Source organism: Bos indicus x Bos taurus, chromosome 12 (genome assembly GCF_003369695.1).
Source record: "Bos indicus x Bos taurus breed Angus x Brahman F1 hybrid chromosome 12, Bos_hybrid_MaternalHap_v2.0, whole genome shotgun sequence".
Classification (NCBI taxonomy): domain Eukaryota; kingdom Metazoa; phylum Chordata; class Mammalia; order Artiodactyla; family Bovidae; genus Bos; species Bos indicus x Bos taurus.
The window spans coordinates 25,630,032-25,643,151 of NC_040087.1; the positions used below are offsets into that span (position 1 = coordinate 25,630,032).

The 13,120-nt window shown below is 37.8% G+C and overlaps 1 protein-coding gene across 11 annotated transcripts in view; it reads right to left on the minus strand.

The window, feature by feature from the left end:
* NBEA (neurobeachin) overlaps positions 1-13,120 on the minus strand; it is a 673,417-nt gene that overhangs the window by 118,995 nt on the left and 541,302 nt on the right. For all 11 annotated transcript variants that reach the window (XM_027557433.1, XM_027557431.1, XM_027557423.1 and 8 more), the window contains 3 exons: positions 9,989-10,106; positions 9,566-9,668; positions 1,748-1,863 (listed from right to left, as the gene is read on the minus strand). In XM_027557433.1, the coding sequence (XP_027413234.1) occupies positions 1,748-1,863; positions 9,566-9,668; positions 9,989-10,106 (337 nt within the window). The remainder of the gene's footprint in view (positions 1-1,747; positions 1,864-9,565; positions 9,669-9,988; positions 10,107-13,120) is intronic.

A 13,120-nucleotide genomic window follows, 5' to 3' on the forward strand; every position in this document is an offset into this window, starting at 1 on the left:
CAAGATGATATAAGACTAAACATATCAGTTTTAAAACATATGCAAAGAAATATCAAACATGGCTACTAAAAGATTTAAAGTCCAAGATAAAGTTAAAACTTGAAATTTCACCTATGGTCTAAGACAGAAGTTGGCAGATTTGATATTCTATCCTTTTTTACTTTGGCAATGATACTTATGTTACATCATGCTGCTTACCTAAATATACTAATGAAATTAGGTTTTTTACATTTTAGATGTTTAAGCTCATTCTACTCTCTCTATGTATATAATATGTATTAATTAAATAGTATAACATATTTCCTTTATTTTTGAGTAAGTAAATAGGTTTTTTAAAAGATATATACATTGTATAGACTATTATGTGAATATATATAAATATGTCATGAAGATATGTCTATATAATGGTGATGTATGTATAAAGTATACAATAAAAATTAATATATGTAATAAAACAGTTCTTTGGTTGTACCTCTAGCATCCTATTTAACAAAGGCATTAATACTATAATATGTAGTAAATGATTAAAATGCAAAACCATTTTAAACAACTATTTATCCCTTTATGTCAACAAATTGAGTTATTTTGTCTATTTAATACATATCTATATCATCCATATTTAATATAAACCTATAGCACTCATATTCATACACATATAATAGATTATAAAAGAGCTATACTACACAGTTATCCTTTTAAGCAGTGATTCAGAGAACAGGGCTCTAAATCCACAGTTCTGAGCATTCATTCACAAAAAAAGAATAATCATACACATATGCTGCTGCTGCTAAGTCGCTTCAGTCGTGTCCGACTCTGTACGACCCAATAGACGGCAGCCCACCAGGCTCCCCCGTCCCTGGGATTCTCCAGGCAAGAACACTGGAGTGGGTTGCCATTTCCTTCTCCAATGCATGAAAGTGTAAAGTGAAAGTGAAGTCGCAGAGTCTTGTCCGACTCTTAGCGAGCCCATGGACTGCAGCCTACCAGGCTCCTCCATCCATGGGATTTTCCAGGCAACTGCATAGTTATATAAATTTATCTTATTGTAAAAAAAAAAGTTTTTGTAGAGCCTGATTTACAGAAGCAAACTCTTTGTAATTCAATGTGAATAAGGGCTTTGGAGCCTAACTTAAGAAAAAAAGAAACAGGTACTTAAATCTCATAGACATACTCAGCCACTGATGACCACTGATTTAGCAGAAAAATAAAACCACTACCCTCTGTTAATTTACAAGCATGGTATTGTTAAAGTTGATGGCAGTTACTCGTCATTCAGAAATGCAATCTGATTTTATATTTTCATTTGAAGATTTTTAAGGAAAAAAACATGTTGTAACCCAATCACGCCACAATCCAGGTGACATCTGTACTAGGCAGAATCCCGTTGTTATTCTCCTGTCTAGCTGCTACTGATGAGAATGACAAAGTAGTGAAATTACATTTTCCCATTATTATTTCCAGACACTCTCTGGCAATGGTTTGTTGACTCTAATAAACCTTCAGACAAAGCTGTCAGCAAAGGAAATGGCTGAAGGAGAGTAAGGAAAAGCCCCTTCAACAATAAAATGCAACTAAACCTTAGTGCTAGCTGGTATAGTTTCTGATAGCAATCTAATGTGAGTGCTTCAATATTTATTCTGATGCTGTTTTTGAATCCCAAGGAGAACAATGTATTCCATCAAGTCACATTATCGAGGATTTTGATGAACATAAACATATTATGAGATTAAAGAATGAGATGTCTTACCTGCTATAGTATTAAGAAACATCAAATATTCAAAGTTTGAAATTTCCCTTCTTTGCCAGCGCTGAGTCATGTTGGAAGATTTATAAAGCTGTCGAGGAGTGGCCAGTGATATCCTCCTAGCAATTAAGCAAATTATAACAATTTCTTTAAACTCATAACCTTTATAACTCAAATAATAACTAATATATGGATTTTATATAATTTGATATATGGTGTATCCTTCTTAGATAAATTACAAAAAACATTTTAGTTATAGAACTAGCAATATTTGAAAAAATCTATTACAGAGAAGATACACATATTTATTTAGAATAAATCAATATGAAAGCACGATTTGTATAACATTGCTCCAAGTGGATATTTTACAAGTCAACAAGAACAAAAAAGGCGAAACTGTACTCAAAATAAGTCAAAGTAGCTTTTAAACAACACAGCAAACTTACCCCATGCTAAGATGCTAGGTAGATGGTCAGGTAGCAGCTTATAAGCATTTGACTCAAACCTTATATAATAATGACCCCACTGAACTTTTTAAGCCTGTCTCCCCACAGAGTGTGCACATGAGCACAGCCTCTAACCACATGACACATAATCCTCTAGAAGGTCAAAAGCAAACAACTGAGAACTTTGAAAATAAAGGAATATCTTTGAAAATATAGGACTAGAAGAAGGAACATAGGAATATCTTAAGAGAGTAAGTCAGGAGAATTTGTGTAAATTATGAACCTTTGAAGGGATGTGTTTCTCTAAAAGCTGACTGATTTTGTGAAAGCATGATAAGGCTGAGTTTCTAAAACAATCACCACTTAACAAAGAAGTTCGCAAACGTTTTGAATTTATGCCACTTTTAGTGTCTCAGGAATTTTTTCCTGGTGCCCCTAGCCCAAGAGAAACATCTAACAGTTCTCCTTATTGAGTAGTTAGGTCTAAATAACTTAACACTTGAGCCATAACAACTTAGTAGCTGTTTGAGAATACAATATTCAAAAACTGAAAGAAAAATAGTATTTTATTTCCTTCTTAAATAACCACAATTACTTACTAAAGGGGTGCAGTGCACACCTGTTGGGCACTGTACAGCTTCTTAAACCTGGGAATCATACCTGACACTACCATTTTCATTTTCTGTCCCACATGAATTTTCATGGAGTGGCTGTTCTTTTTTTAAACCATAGCAACCCCTGAAAATTAGTTTCACAAAGCTAAGATGTCATCAAAAAGAATACAAGAATGCAGTGCCATCAAATGTTGAAGATTAAAACTAAGTTGAGCTGAGTTCGTGCAGCATTTGATAGATGCTGCTGTATTTCCTTTGGAGAAGGCAATGGCACCCCACTCCAGCACTCTTGCCTGGAAAATCCCATCAATGGAGGAGCCTGGTAGGCTGCAGTCCATGGGGTCACTGAGTCGGACAAGACTCAGCGACTTCACTTTCACTTTTCACTTTCATGCATTGGAGAAGGAAATGGCAACCCACTCCAGTGTTCTTGCCTGGAGAATCCCAGGGACGGGGGAGCCTGGTGGGCTGCCATCTATGGGGTCGCAGCAGCAGCAGCAGCAGCTGTATTTCCCTAAAAAAACGTAAAACGCCCTGCAGTAGGCCTGAGATTTCACTGTGATATCTGAGGGCTCCACGGTGGGAGCTGCGGACCTAAGACTATTTTTATCTCCCATGTTTTATTATCATGTTTACATTCACATGAGATCTTAATAACCATGGCAAGAGCTAAGACATATTTTGCTCTTTAGTTGCTAAGTCATGTCCAACTTTTTGTGACCCCATGGACTGTAGTCAGCCAAGTTCTGTTCATGGGATTTCCCAGGCAAGAATACTGGAGTGTGTTTCCATTTCCTTCTCCAGGGGATCTTCCCAACCCAAGGACTGAACCTGTGTCTCCTGCACTGGCAGGTGGATTTCTTACCACTGAGCCACCAGAGAAACCCAATATATAAGGGTTGAAGAAAATGAAGGACGAAGGAAGAATGGGAATAAACTCGGTGTGTCAAATTAAAATTTGAATTAAGAATTTAAAAAATAATTATGTCTAACTCAATGCTTAAAATGTTAACTTAATATTTTGTAGCAGCCTGGTCACATATTAACATTTTTGGAGCTTTCCTAGTTATATATACTTGAGATAATAGATCCTAAGGATTCCATAAGAACTATATAATCCTAATTGCAATGGTCAGGGGAATATATATTTCATACTTAAATACTATATCTTAGTACACTTTTCAATTAACTGGCAATATGATTTTCACAGGGCTACTAAAAGGGCTTCCAGATTTTAAGCCATTCCAGCACCACTATTCAAAAATTTTCCAGGCCAGATACTCTCACTTACACAATTATTTATGCTATAAATTTTAGCCTTGATCCTGGATTTGTCATAGCAACATGCTAAAATATTTTCTGAATTATCAATTAATAAACTATATTGACCCAATTTTTATTTGCCACTATTATAATTATGTGCTTAGTCCAACTTTAACTGTATTACTATTGTAATCATATTCTTGCTAATCTGACTAAAACTATTACCAGCAGTATGCTTAGTCTGCTAAAAGCAAAGTATAGAATAAAGTTGTAAATTTATTTGTTGACATTTTAAACCTAGAAAATTTAAGAAGAAAACTGCTGATACGGAAATAATCCTGAGCACCAAAAACACTCAAAAACCAAGACCTAACAAATTGTGATAAGGATAAATAATGGGACTCATGGGAGAAGGTTATCATGTCATTCTTAGAGTATGAAGTTGTGAATAAAAATACAGGCATACGAAATGAATTTAGAAAATCAGATTACTATTAGCAAGTTCATGGGAAGGACTAGTTTTTCCTGTTTACTGCTCTCTCTTTTCTACTATAAACTCGCTGAGAGCAGGAACTATGTTATACATACTGTTATGTCCTTAGCATTTAACAATACTTGAACTAGAGTGGGGTCTAAACCAAATGACTTGAGTTATTGGATTTCTATCCCTCAAAAAAATAATGGATAAAGACAGATGAAATTCAAAAAATAAATAAATAAATTCAATCATAAGAAGAAGCAAAATGGTAAATAGTAAATCAATAGGGCTGTTAAAAATATCCTAAAAACATTTAGACATTTGAATGAGTATAGTTGGTACATATTTGGGCTACACAAAAATGCTTTTACAACTGGGGAATAAGAAGTAGATAAAATTGCCTTCTGGAAAAAAATACTAAGTACTATAACAAATGGTAACCATTTAAAATCATTAACTCTATATATGCAACAAGATATATTCTTAGTAAGTAAAGAATCTAACTATACTCAAAATTTATTGATTATAATGACCGTCTGAATAGAAAATAGCAATACATTAACCAAACAATGGCAATCAGTATGGAGTCTAGAAAACGGACAAATTCTTTGTCAGTATTTTTCTATCATTATGCATGGGGTAAGGGTATTGCTCTTTTGACTAATGTGGACCACTTTGATAGATGACACCAAATAGAAATTAAGAGAGTGGGCTATGGTCTTGGGCAAGATAAGTAACTTATCTAAACCAAAAACTTCCTATCTGTAATATGGGATAAGAACTCCATTAAGGAACTTCCTTGTCCATCTGGTGGTTAAGGCTCCATGCTGCTGCTTCAAGGGGCAACCATTTGGTCACTGGTGGAGGAACTTAATATCCCTCATGCCACATGTATGGCAAAAAAGAAAGAAAGAAAGAAAAAAATTAAAAAAAGAAATCCATTAAGAATCCACATGGTTTTAAGAATTAAGGGCTGAGTGCCCCTCTGCCACGTGAGGACACATGGACAGGATGACCATCTATGAACCTGGAGTTGGGCCATCAGCAGACACCAAATCTGCTAGTGATCCTGGACTTTCTATCCTCCAGAACTGCCAGAAATAAGTGCCTGCTGTTTATAAGCTAAAAACTAATGCCTATAAACTTGAACACAAAGTATAGTCCCTGGGACTTGGAAAGTGCTCAGCAAATGAGACATGCATGTAAACTAAAAGGGTGTTCATTAGGCTCTGCTCAGTTCAGTGCAGTCACATCCGACTCTTTGCGACCCCATGGACTGCAGCACGCCAGGCTTCCCTGTCCATCACCAGCTCCCGGAGCTTGCTCAAACTCATGTCCATCAAGTCGGTGATGCCATCCAACCATCTCATCCTCTGTTATCCCCTTCTCCTGCCTTCAACCATTCCCAGAATCATGGTCTTTTCTGCTAGCTTTATGGAAATATTCCTTTTGTTCTAAATCTTTGCAATGTGATCTCTTTGGTGGGCTTGCCCAAGAAGTGGCATAAGTGATACATGAAGTCGATTTTCTGGCAGTATACCTGCCTTTGAGTTTGATCATTTTTGTCTGTTTGCTTCTAAAGCAGTCTCCTTGGGGCTTAGTTTAGGGTATATTCCCTAGCGTTTGATAAGTGAAAGCGAAGTTGCTCAGTCACATCCAACTCTTTTGCGACGCCATGGACTGTAGCCCACCAGGCTCCTCAGTCCATGGAATTTTCCGGGCAAGAGTACTAGAGTGGATTTCCATTTCCTTCTCCAGGGGATCTTCCTGACTCAGGGATTGAACGTGGGTCTCCTGCGTTGTGGTCAGACGCTTCACCATCTGAGCCACCAGGGAAGCCCTTGAAGCGTTTGATAAACTCTGCTTTAAACTGACAAACTGCTACTGCTAAGTCGCTTCAGTTGTGTCCGACTCTGTGGCGACCCCATAGACGTCAGCCCACCAGGCTCCCCCGCCCCTGGGATTCTCCAGGCAAGAACACTGGAGTGGGTTGCCATTTTCTTCTCCAATGCGTGAAAGTGAAAAGTGAAAGTGAAGTTGCTCAGTCGTGCCTGACTCTTAGCGACCCCATGGACTGCAGCCTACCAGGCCCCTCCATCCATGGGATTTTCCAAGCAGTAGTACTGGAGTGGGGTGCCATTGCCTTCTCCAAAACTAACAAAACCTGATGTCAAAGAAACAAAGTAAAGAATGGATTCCTTGGTGATTTACCAAGATACTCTCAGCTGGAAGACTTCTATTTGTAGGAGTCAGACATCATCCCTTCCCTTTGACAATTTTCTAAATGTAACAGGATCTTACATATCATACACTCTTTGTAGGTGTCTGTGTGTATATCTGTTTACCTACTCACCCAGCTCCCTACCTCCTTACCTGCCTACCATCTATATCTATGTGTGCATGCCCACATGCATGTGTATAGTGTATATGTGTGTTCACAGTCCACAAAGTGCATTCATTTTATGGTCTCAGGACTTTTGTTGAAATATCTTTCGTAAAATACTGTGCCCATTTTATAGCAGATGAGAACTTCAGTCTTCTTGCTTCATGTTATTCATTCTTTCAACATATATGTACTGAGTTCCTACAATCAGATCAGACCCTATCATTGTTACCCAGCCAGTAAGTGGCAGGTCTGAGCCTTGATTCAATGTTCTGCCAACCTCCATCTGCTACCTCCAAGGCTAAATATCACAGGAAATAAACAAAACTGAACTTATGAGTATTTTATTGGGAAACTTAATGAGTTGAGTCTTTGTGGGGAACACAAAGGGAGTAACAAAAAAGTGTCTTCAGATAGAATCTCCAGTTACTAAACATATGCTTTGTTTCCAGTTTTTCCATCAAGAAGAATAGCATTCCAAAAATCTGAGACTAAATGTGGTTGAAAGGAAAATTACACTCATAAGAAATAAGGAATATAGTAAAAGAGTTTCTGATTGTTTTAAATGATTTCAGGTCCTGAAAAGTAGAAGAATACCAAAAGAAATCAGAAAACTCTACTGGTAATCTTTGAAGAATCATGGTCATTGAGAAGTATGCCAGGAGGCAGATGATTATTCTTTAAAAGGAAAAAGTTAGGCCTATTTGTGAGTTCTTAATGTCAATTCCCGGAAAAATCCTTGACTTGATGATTAAACAATTTGTAGGTACTTGCGAAAGGAAGTAGTGATTACTAAGAGTCAGCTAAGATTCAGTAAGAATAAGCCTTGCAAAACTAACGTCATTTTTTTTTTGCTAGATTAAATGCATTTTTCTTTTGACTTGTATTTTATATAAGTACTTCATTGTCTACTAATGTCTTAGGTGAATTTTGTTGTTCAAAACAGCAAATATCCTGAGTATGTGCATACACGTCTGCGAATTGGTTTTACACTATAAGCTTAATATGAGAATAGAGACTTTGTAATGTAGGGTAACTCTAGTTGAGTAGCACTTAAAAGCACCTTTGCAATTAGGCAGTGTGCTAGGTATTGTAGATTAAAAGATAAATAAGACACAGTTCCTGTCTTTTAAATGTCTGTAGCCTATTTAAGGGGAAGGTAGACAAAGATTGGTTTTCCTTTCCATGCATGCAGTGCTCTGGAATAACTCCCAGGCACTTAATGATCTACATGGAAGACACTGTTGCTTGTCTGCCCAAAGCCGATTATTCTCCTTCTTCCTTAACAACACAAAGTGTATTTTTTTCAGATAGGAAGTGGCAGGGAGCTCAGAGGTATATTTTTCCTTGACTTGTAGGGGATGATTTGGCTTCACGTTCAGTGTTCAGTGATTGTTTGAGGGGCAGGAAGGTGACTCCATTCTGGGCAAAGGCACTTCTAAATATACTCCAATCTAAAACACAGAATTTCACGAAGTCCTTTGTGTCCTTCTCGTACTTGAACGCAGTTGTATGAAGATGTGGTATTCGGAGCAGTAGTGGTTATTTTGTGAACATGAGGCCAACTTAGAGTCCTGACATTACTGAACCTCTGAGCCAATACTGGCAACTCCTTTTTTTATGCTTTATATTTTTATTTATATATATATTTATTTTTGGCTGTACTGGGTCTTCCCTGTCGCTTTTCTCTCGTTGTGTGCGGGGACTGCTCTCCAGGTGTGGTTTGTGGGCCTCTCACTGTGGTGCCTTCTCCTGTTGGAGAGCACAGGCTCTAGGCACGCAGACTTCAGTAGCTGCAGCACAGGCTCAGCAGTTACGGCTCACAGGCTCTAGAGCACAGGCGCAGCAGTCGTCGTGCATGGGCTTAGTTGCTCCATGGCACGTGGGGTCTTCCTGGATCAGGGATCGAATTTGTGTCTTCTACACTGGCAGGTGGATTCTTGACCACTGAGCCACCAGGGGATCCTGTGGCAACTTCTTTTTAATTCCACCTCTTTAATAAAACAAACCTCCCACAACCAAAACCCTATTGGTTAAACCACTTTTAGTCAGTTATTCAGTTACTCGCAGCCAAAACCAACTAATTGATATTAGTGATACATAATTACTGACCATGTTTTCTACACAGAATAGTATCTTTGACTAAGTAAGATTTCAAAATAATGCATTTAAAATACAAAGATGAAAGATTCAGGAAATGATTATAACTACACCATAATGAATGACTCTTAATCTCAATAAACCCTAAGAGTTTTGTTACTGTAATGAAGAAGTCTTTTTACACAACTTTTATAAAAAACTATATGTTATTACACAACAGTTAATTACAAACATCATGAGGCTTTTGGTATGTCTTTCATAAGATCTTCAGCAAAAATGTCTTAACATGCTTACTATAAGATGCAATCAACTTTCTTAGTCATTTAAATAAAATTATGTTAAATAAAATTATGCCCTATTCTGTCATTCTTAAAATAGCTGTTTTCATAACCTCTTTCCCTACAAATGACCTGCAGAGGAAGACAATTCCTAGGTTTTCAAAATAATTACAATGGCTTAACTCTATTCAGATTTTTGTTGTATTTAGATGGAAATATGTTAGCAAACCATAGATAATGTGTAATATGATATAATTACCTGGCTTGTGGCAAACCATAGCTGGTCCCTACTCCAACCCGAGGCAAGCTATAGACGACTTTTTTTACTGTTGCTTGATCAGGGAAATTAAACATAACTGAAGCTGTGGCAAGAAGAAAAAACATGATTTAGAAAACCACAGGAGAGCTAACCATCAATTTCAGAAATCATTTTTCAAGTGCCTTTCATGATTTATTTGTAAAGGTAATAAATCTTCATGGAAATTAGATTTCCTTATAAGTTTATCCTAGGATTAACATTTTCAAACAAATACATTCTTTTTAAATTTTTATTTTTGCATTAGCAGCAGCATATCAAAGAAAGAAATACAATGCAAAAAATCAAGTCAGTGTCACATCATGTCAATCGTTAACATTCAAATATGAACAGCACGTTTTTAAAAAAATATTTAAGGAGACTTACTTCGGTTTGCCATAAACACTTCCAAAGCAGTATTTTGTAGAAGATAACGTCTTGAAAATACAGCTCGTATCTCGCTGAACATCCATTTTCCATGAAGTCCCTCAGTGTACGCAAGGACCTAAAATAAAGTTGGAAGGGAAGTGTCAGTCAGTGGAATATGTGTCTCAGACTTAGTCTGACAATACCTTAGTGCTGTATAAAATCAGTAAATTAGGGGTTATCTTCCTGAATTCATGATGTATCACAATACTGCCAATCATTTGATTCTGTATATTTACAAAACTTCTACCTCTCTAAATTTTTTGTACCTGGCTCATGTAGAAATGAAGGAACAAAGGAACAGAAAAGTTGTAAGTTCAAGGTGACCCTGTGACAAAATAGAAAATGTGTTATGCCTTGGTGGTCTTATATACGATTGGTTAGACCAGGTGGCTGGATATATATGGTTGGTGCTTTTCCAATGCCATTTTTCCTCCTTAATGGAAAACCATTTAGTCCTCAAAGTGGTCAACCCCAAGCAAGGGTTCATGATTGGTCTAAGCCTGAGGTCAATGAACATTTCTGGTAAAATGTGAAACAGTAAAAATTTTTAGGACTTGCAGGTCACCTGTCCTTCTCACAACTATTCAACTTTGCCATTGTGGTAGGAAAGCAGTCCCAGACAATGTGTAAGTAGGTGGGCACGACTCTGTTCCAATAAAACTTTATTTGCAACAACGGCCTGAATTTGTTCCTGAGGCCAGAATTTGTCTGACCTTTGATCTAAGATAGTGATGATAAAGTCATCTTTGCTTTCTCCAAATTCCCTTGCAACTGTAAGTAAGGACATGTGACCCAGAACTGGCTAATGAGAATGAAACCAGTCATTTGGGGATATTCTAGAAAAGCTGATAAAAGGTGTCATATGTAGCTGGCATACTTCTATCTCCTCCTTACTTGAATGGAGATGTAATGGCAGAAACTATAGAAGCAATTGTGTAGCCATTAGAGTAAGGCCAAGGGAATCCCAGGGAGGCTGACCCTAATACTAAGTTGCTGGAACATTCTCAGCAACTATCCATATGTGGACTTCTTGTTTCATAATACAGATAAATTCACATTTGATTATTCTGCGGCAGTCAAATCTGCAATAAACACATTTTTGGAGTTAACAGAGATAGAGAAGGACAGGAAAGTCTGGCATGCTGCAGTCCATGGGGTCACAGAGAGTCAGATACAACTTAGTGACTGAATAACAACAAAATGAGTATAATCTCAGAAACAAGAAGAGATCTTTCCATGAGAGCTATGATGGCACCTTTATACTAAAAGTGGTATGCCAGGAGGATGGGTGATTTTATGTCTACATATATTATATTAGACTTTATATATATTAGTGTGTGTATATGCATACACACATTAATTTATTTTTATTTTTCTCTTTGAGGACCATGATTTAATGGATATTGGACCTAGTATTATTTTCCATTAATCATATTACCGGTTTATTTTATTGAATATCTTTAGCAGGTATTCAATAAAATACCTTTTATTGATACCTATGGCTCACACACATAGAAGTTGGGTTGAGTCTAAGTGCTTCATGTAAAACTGTCTTACCAACTGTGCCAGTTATTCAATGATTGGCTCTCAGCTCTGGAGTCACCCTTAATTGCTTATCATGTGAAAATGAATCTGTGCCCTTAATTTTTCCTTTGGTAGCCAGGAGTATGTTGAGGTCCGTCAGGAAAGGACTCTGAAGAGACGATGCTGAGGCAAGGGGTTTTTCTTCCCCATTCTGTATGCGCACCTAGCAGGTCTCTGCAGAGCGTGGGCTTCTCCAGGGCCTGGCTCCTGCAGTGTGGGGTGGCTGACAGCACCGGTGACTAGAAGTTTTTTCCAGCACTTCAGTGCCCCAGGCACTTTTATGGCAACGTGCTCTGAGGAGAACCCTCCTATAAGGAGCTTCACCAATCCCTAGAGGGTGGTTTTCTGGGAAGTTCCAAAAGACAGAGCACCAAGCTCCCCTAGCAGAGCACCAGAGTGACTTGGTACCATGAAGGGCGCTATAAGCCATGTCCTCCCTACCTAAGTCGGGGGCCGCTGCTTGGGTTCAATGTCAGCTCAAAGTACAGTGGCTGCTCCTCATGTATCCTGTTCCTATGTTCTTTAGAGTTCTTTTTATTTCTTACTAACTTGTTTCTCCAAAATTCTACTAGAATTTATATTATAATTATTTCTATGTAACAGTGTTTATAAATTATAACACTTTCCCTCTTCAAATTGCTATGTGGCTTCTTTCTCTTGACTGGTTACAAACTGATATAGGAATTCAATCAGTTCTCCTCCGGGCTGGGACCACAACAGTCCGCAGGGGCCCTCAGGGACCCTTGGGAGCAAGAAAAAGGAAACTGAGATAATCAGAGGAACTCAGTAAAGCCTGGAGGTGAAGAGTAAAAGAGACAGAATAAAATTAAATTATTTTGCTAGCAAGTAATAAACAGCTTAGGCTTCCATGGAGGCTCAGTGGAAAAGAATGTGCCTACCAATGTAGCAGTCGTGGGTTTGATCCCTGGGTTGGGAAGATCCTCTGGAGAAGGAAACGGCACCCACTCTAGTATTCTTCCTTGGAAAATTCCGTGGACAGAGGAGACTGGCAGGCTACAGTCCACGGGGTCACAAAGAGTCGGATATGACTGAGCAACTAAATTAATATCAACAACCATAAACAGCTCAGGAGGCAAATTCCAGAAGATAGATCCAAAGTTCCAAGCTGTTTTGAACAAGGACAGCATCATCTGAATAAGCGGTATAGCCTCCATTCAGAGAAGCCAAGGAAAAGAAAAATTTCCTTTACAGTCACTGACGTTATAGTTAAGCTTTTGAAATCCTCAAAAGGGGCTGATAAAAGACAGTGCTCTGAGGCATTCATAATTTCCTTCCAGAAAACTCAAGAGAGCCAACAGTCCTTTTCTTTTTTTAAAGCATGTCACCTCCTACTTTCGCGTTTCCTTTCAGATTGATTATGGCACGAAACTCTCCTAATTTAATTAAAACTTCTCTTTTAAGTATCCTTTCCTGTGAACTGCCTTTCCTGGTATCCAGCTTAAGAGTTATCATGTACTAACCTCCAGTATCTCTTCTATGACATCA